The following is a 12,034-nucleotide window of genomic DNA, read 5'->3' on the forward strand; positions in this document are numbered from 1 at the left end:
CTTTCTCTTGTCTCTGTCCTGAGGTTTTTATCTTTGATCGGTTTGTTTTCAGCTCGGAGTCTGGCCCTCGGTGTAGCTCCCCCGTGGACTCTGCGAAGAACAGCTCAGAAGGACGTTCTCCGCAGAACCAGGATAAGAGCAGTGAGTAGAGGCTGGCTTTAAGCCAAACCCCGTGAGAAGCGCTTTGTCTCACTCAGCGCTGCGGTGTCCAAGTGTCCTCCTGCGTGAACGAGCTTTGTGCCCCCCACAGCCAAGGGCTCCTCCCCCTGTGCATGGAACGTATGTGGTGCCAGAAAGGCCCCCCTCGTCGCCTCCGACAGCAGCTCCTCTGGGGGCTCGGACAGTGAGGAGGAAGAGGATTCGGGCAACATCGTCACGGAGACCATCACCACGGGTGCCGGCAAGGAGACGGTGAAGCTCAGCGTGGATGCCAAAAGTGAGAAGGCGGTCTTCAAGAGGTACGGCCGGTAACCGGGCAGCCTGCCAGCTGATGCCCCCCCTCACTGCTGCGATGTTCAGTGCCTCGTCACACGGTGGTACCCAGAGCTGAACGTGACCCCAGACTGCTGCCCGGTGTGGCGGTGTTCCGAGGAGAGTGGGCTGCGCGCGCATCTGACTGCCAAATTGGGATAAGCTCCGCCTTGATTGGGGAGCCATCGTCCCTGCTGCTGGGGCCTTTTGGTAAATGACCTCAGAGTGATTAGCCAGAGTCTAATGGTAGCACCTGAGACTGACCTATTCTCTGCACAGAAAACGGAAACATTAAGCACCAGTGAGATGCCTTTCTGTGTCACTTTAGTGCACTGTGACTGTCAGCCGTTTTGATGACCATGCACACTTTCGGGCACCTCTGCAGTTTGTCAGGGGCCCCTTTCATTTGGACACTTCATGACCACTGGCCTGCTGCTTCATGTCCGATTTGCGAAATGCCACCGATTACAACGTTTGGCTGCGTTTGTAGACCTGCGCTGCCTAGCAGACGAAACGGAGCCCTTCCTCGAGGGGAACGCTCTGTTATAAAGTACTGGGTCCCCTGCCCCCCAGTCTGCACTGGCCCCTCGCCCCTCTCGTAGGGTGTCCTGCTTGTTGGCCGCCTCTGTGCCTGGGGGTGGGGTTCCTTTACTTTTCCTTCCTCTGATATGAGCTGTCCTTTCCCCCCCCCCCCGCCCCCTGCCTCCCTCTGTTGTGGATCTCAGGGTGTTTAAGCCTGCAGATGCAGGGTACGTAGCTCGATGCACACTGATGTTTTGCGGTGTGTTTCTGAATGTGTCACAAGACTCTTAACCTACTAAGTGACGCCTTAACCCACTAAAAATACATTTCCTGCTGCTGCTGCTTGGTGTCAGATCCTGTGCAGCTCTGCTAGAAGCAGGACTGGTTTGGAGGTTGAAGGTCTACCTGGGCTTTGCACAGCGGTGGTCCATGAAGGCCAACCTCTGACTCTGCCACCTGCAGAAGCCTCCATCAAACCAGCAGCATCCCATCTGACATGTCCAGTCTGAACTGGTTTCTGTGGTGGTGACCAGGCAGCAGCCGAATTCCGTTTCGCCCAACACCCACTCCACTCGAGCCCATCAACACAGCACAGATGCTCTGCATGATGTCCCTGAGCTGTGTGAAGGGAAGGGCCCTGGGCACCTTTGCAGAGGTACTGCTCCTGTGTGGCTTTGCAGTAGCTGCTCTGGAAGATCATGAGTCAAACCAGAAGTCTGTGTGGCTTGGCCACCAGTGGCGGGTGATGAGAAACCACATTGGTGTCAGGAGCAAACCGTTTGTGAGGAAGTGAGCCACTCACACGAGGGCTTAGAGCCGCGACGGAGTGGCCGGTCCCCCACAGCCCCCGTGCGTCTCTGAGTGGAGCCATGTTGTGCACAAAAACATGGAAACGGAACTGGGCTGCTGTGCTGCGATGAGTAGAACCGCTAACCGCCTGTCTAACCTGGAACCCCCACCCGTCCCCGTCCCTGCCATCCCCAGGAGTGCCTGACATGTGGCAACTGATTAACCGCCGTGCCCCTCTGCCTCGTCCCAGGGGCCGGGCCCTCACAGCCGTGCGTGTGCTTGTGTGTGTGTCCGTTTGCAGTACCGATGTTGACTCCCTGCCCTTGGACAAGTTGGCCGTCACGGACGGGCCTCAGAGGGCTGCGACTGACCCGCTCGGCACCACCACGTCCAGCAGTGCCGGGGATCTCGCTGTGACTGGCAGGAAGTGAGTTCCAACCCCGCCAGCTTCATCGGCACGGTTAATGGGACCCTTGTCTGTGCCTTTCATGTGGTGCTTTTCCACTGCCACCAAGAACTGAGCCGTACCCGAGTCATCGTGGCCCTACTTACTAGCAGGATGGAAAGCGTCACCGCCATCTGACTGGTAGAGATGCATGGAGATCCTTGTGATCTGTGTCTATGCATGGATTATCAAAGAAATTATCAAGGCATATTCTATATATTATTCATCATTAGTAGCATCACACATCGCAATGTACCGGTTCCTGATAACTCGAAACTTGACAATTTCCAAATGCCAACTTGAGAAAGCATTATAGTACAGCTGAATGGAATGGATTTGTAGGGCAAATTTATGCAAGCGCATGCTAATTCCGTTAGCGTTTCTTGGTGGCATGACACGGCGATTCTCACAGATGTGCTAACAGAAATGACCACACATTAAATCATGATGTACACCATGTGAACAGTAAACAAGCATCTCTTTGATTTTATGTCACTGTTGCTCTCCAAACCCGGCAACGCCTTCACCGAGCCGATCTGTCTTCAGTGGAAAACCGAAGCGAGCTGGAACCGCACTGTGACTAGGTTCTCTTTGCCGTAGGTCTCGGGTACAGTTCTGTTCCTGTATGCCAGTGGAAAAGTGCCGATAGATGGAGTACACGGCTGCCAGTCAGAATGCGTTGTTACATTTTTTTTTTTTAGCCAGTTATTAATGCTTAGCTCAGTTTCCCACAAAGCATACAGAGGCACTATGACATTTTAATGTGCATTGACAGTAGGCATGTGATTGTAATGTTGTACTGTCGCCCCCTGCTGGTAAGTCATGACATTCTCTGCCTCACAGAGGGGATGCACCCCCGTCAGCGGAGGCCTCTCTGAACGGACCAGCCTGAAGCATCAGGACAGGTCGGACCTCCTCTGTACTGCTTCCATTTTACTCCAGGAACCTCGATACAACTCTTGTGATTATAAAAAAATAAATAAATAAAAGAAATTGCTGCGACGCTGTTGCACCCTGCCAATCAGGACCATTAGAGGAAGGGGGCGGGGCTGCCTGTGGGATGATGGGTAAAGACTGAAGCGTGGAGCGAACTTAAACAAATGAATACATCTTGCAGAAATGTCTTTTTAGCCAGTGTTGAAATTGTACTGTTTTAATGTAGCAGTCAACTTCTGATGATAGTTTCAAAGGATTCAACGTTTTCTTCATTTCCTGGAAGATCTGACTCTCTCCATATATAGATATATCTATCATATAATGTATCATTTTGCAAAACTTCAGCTGCTCCTTCGTCCCATCGACAGTATTGTCTGAGTGACCAGTAGCACATGGGAGAACTTCAACCAACCTTGAAGCACCTGGAGAGCCCCTCTCACCGGACTGTCACTTACATCATTACCTAGCCCAAATTCTGAAGGTCTCCTCCCCCCGCCGCCCATCACAGAGCCGTAATCCAGTGACTGCTACCCGGGTCCTGCTCCAGCACCGATCACTGTTTACCACGTGTGTGTGTTCTTAGAGCAGCTGGTTCTGAGGCACCCCCCCACCCCCACCCCAGAGCGCTAGACGTTTGTTTTACTGCTGGAGCTGTTCATGGGCACGTCACAAGTCCGAAACATACGGCTTTGTCAGCAGCCACAGCCGTCCCTTTCTGGCCTGTCCTCGGCGCCCCCTGCTGGTCGGCCGGAGAGGTAGCACAAAGACACGAGTCTGATGGTCTGTGTGTGTGTAATATGTATCTTGAGTGTCCATATAGACATGTATTATACAAATACAGGCATCTGATTTCATCTGCATTAATTTAACATTTCATTTACCCCCCGCCCTTATTCCATATTTATTTTTCTATATAAATGTTGAGATTTCTGCAGTATGGCTCTGAGGCTGTTTTGAGTGTTAACCTGTACAGTTTTTTTTTTTTTTTTTTTTTTAATTAATGTAATGATGATACTCCAGTCCTGGGTGATGATGGCTGAAAGCCTGATGCTCACGCACCCAGGGTGCGTCATGTGATGGCATCCAGAACGACAGGCACAGGGACCTGAAATACCACAGTGGCTCATCCCGTCTGCGGCTGCGTCTGTTTTCTCGTGGGTCTCAGATGTGCTTTTGGTTGCTGGGTGAAGTTGTGGTTCCACTCGATGTTCATATCCTCGTCATCGGCACATTCAGCTCCCTATGATGAGGTGTCCTGCTCATCCTGCTGCCCCGAGACCTGGAGACCCAAGGAACGTGTGCTGGTGGAGAACATGTCTCTGCTCCCCCCCCAGATTACATACTGTGTCATGAGTTTAATTGAAACGCCCCAGAGAGGCAGGGCGGGTAACAGCAGGCTCCGTGGGGCCTCTTTACTGCGTGGCCTTTTTATCCTCTGCATTGTCGATGCTCATATAAGCTCATGTTCCCCAGCACTTTTCTGAGCCCTGGAGACCGGCCTGGAGTTGTCATGCAGCCCCATCCCCATCTCCAAAGGCTTCCAGTAAAAGCACAGGCCCAATCCTTCTCGGGACCCTAATTTGAATAACGTTAGTCATCTTCCTTCCCAATCTGCCAGGCTGATGAGGGCCCCCTTGTGGCCGCTGGACCCAAAGCAGCCGCTTAATTCTCGTATGCCTTGTGCTGGCCCTGTACATGGCTGTTCCCCTGAAAGTCTGTCCTACCGCCTTGCGTGTGTCCTCTCTGCTGCCAGCACGTCAGCGCTCATGACCTTCAGGGTCCAGGGGTCCTTTTTCATTTTTTATTTAATTTAAGTGGAATTTCAACACACATCAATGGATGTAACCTGAATAGCACCTTATGAGCGTACCTGGGGCGTGTCCCCATGCTGTGGCTTTCCTTTATTGTATGTAAATGAACTATTTTTTATGGAAAGTAAAATTACAGGCAAATCCTGCATTTTGCAGTACGATGTTCAGTCAAAGGCAATAATGTTCTGATTCAGCACGAGGGCAGGTTCCTAGCCGGAAGGTAAGATGACATTCACAAGACATCTACAGAAGCAGCTCCCGTTGCTGGCAGCCGGCGTCACCCTGGGAAGAGGAAAGCTAATTTTGCAGTTTGATGACATTACAGTAGCTTATACTTTTAAAGAAAAGCCTTTTGTGTGGGCCCAGCCCTGAGTACATCCCAACTGCGGGCTGCTCCTCAGTACTCTGAAGAGGATTTGAGCTCTGAAGCATGGCTGCCGGCTTCTGCTGGCGCTGTGATGTCCCCGGAAAATAAACATTACTTGCGATCCCGTGCCCCATGCTGTTTGGTCATTCCATTTAGCCTGCCTGTAGCTGCTACGTCTGACGGTCTGATCCACGCCTTTCCCTGCTAGAAATGATTGCAGTCTTCCTTCGTTATAACAATGCCCAGGATACCATCAGCTTGGCTGTCGTCTGTGCTGTTGAAGCCGCGTCTGGAGTTGGCTTTCTGCCCACTCAGCCCTCCCCCATCCCATAATCTAAAGCCTTATGCCAAAGCATTTCTCAGGGTCCCTTAGTGTGGGATTCAGACCGCTCGGAGGATGAGGTCCTGCTCACGTGGTCTGGTCACCATCTCTTCTGCAGGTGAGCTATGACTTTACGCGTGGCCCTGTGCCATCCTGCACTCAGCGTGAGCGCCACCCCCCCGGCCTCTCCTCTTCTCTTAGCTTTGTGACTTGTACCTGTAGACGAATGTATGTCCCTGCGTTTGAGTGAAGCTCTCAGTCCCGCGGCCGGCATTCTCACTGCGCCGCGGGCAGGCGACCCGACCGCGAGCAGAGCAGCTTAGTGAAGGGCTACGCGCTGTGACCACGGAGGGGCCCTCCATGCACATCTCAGCACCCCCTACAGGTGGACGCCCACACGACAGGCGCGCACACTAACAGCAATGCATGTGTGGCCGTGTGGCCTAGCGTCACAGGAAGCCAGGTCTGCCTCGCGGTGTCTGCATTGTCACATTTATAGCGGCCCATCCAAGACGATTTCGAAGCGGAGCCGTGGGCGGAGTCTAGTGGCCTCGTCAAGCTGACAGACCCTGAGCACCAGGAGCCCTGGGTAGCCCTTTACGAAGACGCTTCAGCAGTATCCATAGTGGAGTTTGTCCTACTTTATCTTTGTACGTACTGTATGTATGTATGTATTCACACAAGGCACAAACACACATATGTACTGCCTTCAAAGTCTGTGCGTCCAGTTCCTGCGTCTGAAGTCTCCCACTTAGCCAGAAGCTTTTTTTGTATTGAAATACTGATGCTGGTGGTTTTCTTTTGTATAAATACAATACTGTACATGTTATTGGTTGTCAAATTTAGGCTGTAAATTCAAATATTAAATAAATATTTCATCCAATTAAGGCTGTGTATTCAGTACCATTGGCAAAGAACCTCCATGAATGATGGATCATCAACGTCAAAGTCAGCTTTATTGTCAATTCTGCCACATGTACAGAACATACAGAGAATTGAAATAACATTTTCTCACAAACCCTAGTTAAGAGTAACATTAATACAAAAAAGAATACAAGTAAGAAAAATATGAATAAATAAATACAATATATAAGGGCACATGGCAGAGAGTGCAGATCAGGCATAAAGTGCAATAGAGCTCATAAGAGGTGATAAGTAATAACGAGCAGCCTTGGACAGACAGTCATTTATGAGGTAGGCTGAGTAGCAGACTAATGCTACACAAAGTGACTGGTGCAGGTGTGTGTGGGTGTTAGTGTATGTATAACAGAGATTCGGAAAGTTTCAGAAAGTCCGTGGGGCAGAAGGGGGGAGTGAGGGGAGTGGGGGCAGAGCCGGGAGAGAGTTGAGCTTCCTGACAGCCTGATGGATGAAGCTGTCCTTCAGTCTGCTGGTCCTGGCCTGGAGACATTGCAGTCTCCTCCCTGATGGCAGCAGGCTGAGGAAGCTTTGCATTGGGTGGGTGGGATCGGCTGCTATGCAGAGAGCTTTCTTGGTGAGATGGGTACTGTAGATGGTCTGGAGGGAGGGAAGAGGGACACCAATGATCCTCTCAGCTGCTCTCACTATGCGTTGGAGGGTTTTATGGCAGGATGCCTTGCAGGCTCCAAACCACACAGTGATGCAGCTCGTCAGGATGCTCTCAATGGTGCCTCTGTAGAAGGTGCACATGATGGGGGCTGGTGCTCTTGCTCTTCTTAGTTTGCGAAGGAAGTAGAGAGGCTGCTGTGATTTTTTGGCCAGTGCAGTGGTGTTGTTTGTCCAGGAGAGATCCTCAGTGATGTGTACACCCAGGAACTTGGTACTGCTCACTCTCTACACAGACACACCATTGATGGTCAGAGGGGCATGCTGAGTGTGCGCTCTCCTGAAGTCAACAACAATCTCCTTCGTCTTCTCCACATTCAGAGAGAGATTGTTGTCTCCGCACCACGCGGCCAGGCGGCTCACCTCGCTTCTGTAGTCGGTCTCATCCCTATTGCTAATGAGACCCACCACAGTCGTGTCGTCCACAAACTTAATGAAGAGGTTTGAGCTGTGTGACGCTGTGACATCCTTGAGGGGTCCCCGTGTTAAGAATGATGGTGCTGGATGTGTTACTGCCGACCCGTACTGCTTGTGGTCTTCCTGTAAGGAAATCCAACAACCAGTTACACAGTGAGGTGTTGAGCCCCAGCTGGACCAGTTTTTCAGTGAGCTGTTTGGGGATTTTAGTGTTAAATGCTGAACTGAAGTCTATGAACAGCATTCGGAAGTATGAGTCTTTTTTATCCAGATGTGTGAGTGCTGAATGGAGTGCAGTGAAGATGGCGTCCTCGGTTGAGCGGTTGGGCCGATACGCAAACTGGAAGGGGTCCAAGGAGGGGGGCAGGACAGACTTAATGCGCTTCAAGACTAGTCATTCAAAGCACTTCATGAGGATTGGAGTAAATGCAACAGGACGGTAGTCGTTAAAACAGGAGGGAGATGACTTTTTTGGGACTGGAATAATGGTGGTGGCTTTGAAACAAGTGGGGACGACAGCCTGGTTCAGTGAGATGTTAAAGATGTCTGTAAAGACATCAGTGAGTTCCATTGCACAGTCTCTCAGTACACGACCAGGAATGTTGTCCGGACCCGGAGCTTTGCATGCGTTGATCCTGCTGAGGGATCTCCTCACACTGTCTGGGGACAGAGTCATTACCTGGTCACCAGGAGAGGGAGGGGTCTTCTGTGCACTGGTGCTATTTTGCACTTCAAAGCGAGCGAAGAAGGTGTTCAGCTCATTCAGCAGGGAGATGGTGCTATCACAGGTCTGAGGTGGGGGCTTGTAATCTGTGATGGACTGTATGCCCCGCCACAGGCTCCGTGTGTCTCTGCTGTCTTTGAAGCGATGGGATATTCCTCTGGAGTACTGTCTCTTAGCCTCTCTGATGCCACGGGACAGGTTGGCCCTAGCTGTCTTCAGCTTTGCCTCGTCTCCTGCTCTGAAGGCAATGTTCCGAGCTTTCAGCAGCCCGTAGACCTCCCCTGTCATCCATGGCTTTTGGTTGGCATGGACAGTGATGGTTTTGGTGACTGTTACATCCTCAGTGCATTTGTTACTGTAGGCTGTAACAGTCTCTTCGTACTCCTGGAGGTCAGTGGAGTTGTCGTATGTGGCAGCCTGCTTAAACATACTCCAGTCTGTGGTGTTGAAGCAGTCCTGTAAAGCCTCTGAAGACCCTTCCGGCCACACTCGTATCTACTTCTGAACCGGTTTGGTGACTTTAACGAGCGGTCGGTGAGCAAGCATTAGCATGACAGTAATGTGGTCAGAGGCACCTAGGTGGGGGAGGGGGAAAGCCTTGTAAGCTCCTCTTTGGGTGGTGTAAACAAAGTCCAGTATGTTATTTCCCCGTGTAGGAAAGTCTATGTGTTGCTGTATTTTTGGAAACACACTCTATAAGTCTGCATGATTGAAATCCCCAGCCAAGATGAGAAAAGCATCTGGGTGGGCTGTCTGCTTCTCACTGATGTGCTGGTACAGTACATTCAGTGCCTCACTCCTGTTGTTGCCAATGGAGGTGGGAGGGATATACACAGCAAACAATAGTATAGCTGTATATTCCCTCGGTAGATAGAACGGCCGGCACTTAATCACCATAAACTCCAACACTGGTGAGCAGTATTTGCAGACCACAACAGCATCGCGGCACCAGGCGTCATTGATGTAAACGCAAAGCCCACCACCGCGGGTCTTACCTCCCGCGACGACAACTCTGTCAGCACGATAGCATGTTAGCTGGTCAAGCTGAATGCCGCGGTCCGGGACACAGTCGCTGAGCCGGATGTAGTCCAGTTTGTTATCCAATGAGCGTACGTTGGCCAGAACGATGGAGGGGATAGAGGGTTTGTGTGGGCAAGCCGCTAGCCTAGCTCGGATACCTCCGCGCTTACCCCTCTTCTGCTTCCTCTCACGCCGCTTGAGGCGTCTCCATTTTGGGCGAGGTGCAGGAGCGGGGGTCAGTGATTGAGTAGGCCTCCGGAGCAGACCCAGATCATCTAGTTCTTCGGCGTACGAAGAGTCTAACTCAAAAAGTTTTCTTGTGCCAATGTCGAGCAAAAATGTTCGGCTATATACGTGTTTAAAAACAGATAAACGCGACGAAGATGTACAAAAACACTGCAACTTACAGGACGAAAAACATGAAAACACTGTTTGTTCGGGAGAGAGAGAAGCCGCAGCATGTGCACGCGCCACCATCTTGAATCAATAGCTTGAATCATCTTGCATCCAAGTAGAGAAGTAATGCATGGGGCGGCCTCATTCTGTCCCTCGACCTCACATGGCTAAATGCGCATTTTGCTGCACAGGTTTGTTGTTCTCCAATGTTCTTCTGGCTTGCTGGCCCCAGGGGCCTCATGCCCCCAACCACTTGCCACGGCCACAGCTGATGGAGACCCTGGTGGTTTTGCTCCTGCAGACTAACAGGCTAATGTCAGGTATGAATTACATTTATCCCATGTTACTTCCTCTCTTTGAATCCAAGGCCACTCTTCCTGGGGCCTGTTTTGCCCAGAGTCTCACTGAGGGCAGGCAGTTGGCCCCTTCAGAGAGATGGTGTTTGCTAAGCTCCTCAGACGGATTCCAGTCACAGCCTGTTGGACCTTCCTTACTGGTCAAATGAGACTTTCGGCTCCTGGGTGGCTCGGGATTTGGGCCAGGAGGACTGAAGACACACCCAGGGCGGCTCCCCCTCCGTGTCACAGGGCCGGCTCAGAGGGGCCGTCCCGCACAGCAGAGCCGACTCTGAACCACGGTGCCTCTCACCGGCCAGAGCAGAGCCATGGGAGGGTGTGAGAGCTACTTTGCGGCCGCTGAAACAAGCGGGGATTCCCCTGAAGCTACTGCAGGAAAGCCGTGAGTAAGAATCGCTCCGTGTCTTTTGCCCGCTTCACTGAGTGCAGCTTTTAAATGAGGTATCTGTGTGTCGGCACAGTGGGTCTCATAGTGCAGCTAAACAGAGCAGTAGCTGTGCAGTGTGTCGGCACAGTGGGTCTCATAGTGAAGCTAAACAGAGCAGTAGCTGTGCAGTGTGTCGGCACAGTGGGTCTCATAGTGCAGCTAAACAGAGCAGTAGCTGTGCAGTGTGTCGGCACAGTGGGTCTCATAGTGCAGCTAAACAGAGCAGTAGCTGTGCAGTGTGTCGGCACAGTGGGTCTCATAGTGAAGCTAAACAGAGCAGTAGCTGTGCAGTGTGTCGGCACAGTGGGTCTCATAGTGCAGCTAAACAGAGCAGTAGCTGTGCAGTGTGTCGGCACAGTGGGTCTCATAGTGAAGCTAAACAGAGCAGTATCTGTGCAGTGTGTCGGCACAGTGGGTCTCATAGTGCAGCTAAACAGAGCAGTAGCTGCGCATTTTCTCTGTTGGTGGGGGAAGCCTGTGAGTCACGGGCCTTGGTGTGGCCTCTCTGATGTGCACCTCACTCCGCTGTGCAGCAAGACGCCAGATATCAGAGGTGAGTTCGCTACTGTGAAATCTACCAGTAGCAGTGCAAACTTCATCACGCACTCTGGCCGCACCACACCTGGCTCGACAGCGGGCAGAACCTGTGGTGTAAATAGATTAATTTACTGCATGACTGTCACCATACACTATGAGGCTAAAATGTTGGGAAAGTACATAATGATAGTTTGGTCCATATTTCTACACATTTGGGTGTTTTGCCTGCATGTGTCATCTGGAAGCCTGGCTTCCTCCGGAGTTGTCCTTTGGATACTGTTTGATTTAACACGCATTTGTTTGAGAGGTAAACCCTAGAAGCTCAATCATCCTCCCATGTCAAACAGCCTAAGCAGGATCTAAGTAAGTATTCCAGGATATCTAAAGTTATGCAATCTAGCACTGAGTTGTCTAACATCTTTCCATGCGCATACAAACAGGAGATATCCACAGTTGGGGAAATAAGTAAACAGCAGTCTGCCCACCCGTCTTTTACACACTAGCATACAGAGAGTGCGTTCACCAGCAAAGATCATTAATCTCTTTAGCGGTATGCTAGTGCGGTTTTAGTTAACCTCTTAGTTAAGTGCCATAGAATGATAATCTACATATACCCCAGCTTAGTTGAATGAGAATAATTTGGTACGTGGAACTGACATTGTAAATCTCGAGCACTGTTTTTCCTTCTTTCACATATAAAAACCATATATGTAAAAGAAGGTGGAAAAACAGGCAGATTCAAAAATCCTAGACTGTCATGTGGCATTATTATCCGTGCCTCCAATCTGACCGTACACCCACGTACTGCCCACTTTCAAGCCCAGGGGCATGTATGCATACTTTCCACAAGTGTGCCTGGTATTGGAAAAAAATGTATACTGACAGTCGTTAATGTAAGGTTACCAAT

General features: G+C 50.9%; 1 protein-coding gene across 5 annotated transcripts in view; it reads left to right on the top strand.

Annotated features, from left to right (window-relative positions):
• LOC111846127 (serine/threonine-protein phosphatase 6 regulatory subunit 2) overlaps window positions 1-12,034 on the top strand; it is a 32,681-nt gene that overhangs the window by 16,458 nt on the left and 4,189 nt on the right. For 3 of the 5 annotated variants that reach the window (XM_023816014.2, XM_023816016.2, XM_023816017.2), the window contains exons 21-25: window positions 53-141; window positions 251-458; window positions 1,197-1,220; window positions 2,084-2,209; window positions 3,071-6,550. In XM_023816014.2, coding sequence (XP_023671782.1) covers window positions 53-141; window positions 251-458; window positions 1,197-1,220; window positions 2,084-2,209; window positions 3,071-3,119 — 496 coding nt within the window. In that variant the 3' untranslated portion in view covers window positions 3,120-6,550. Of the gene's footprint in view, window positions 1-52; window positions 142-250; window positions 459-1,196; window positions 1,221-2,083; window positions 2,210-3,070; window positions 6,551-7,797; window positions 7,821-12,034 lie in introns of those variants that run through there. The other 2 variants (XM_023816018.2, XM_072709908.1) reach the window with 2 other exon arrangements.

This window comes from Paramormyrops kingsleyae, chromosome 3 (assembly GCF_048594095.1).
Source record: "Paramormyrops kingsleyae isolate MSU_618 chromosome 3, PKINGS_0.4, whole genome shotgun sequence".
In the NCBI taxonomy this organism is placed as follows: domain Eukaryota; kingdom Metazoa; phylum Chordata; class Actinopteri; order Osteoglossiformes; family Mormyridae; genus Paramormyrops; species Paramormyrops kingsleyae.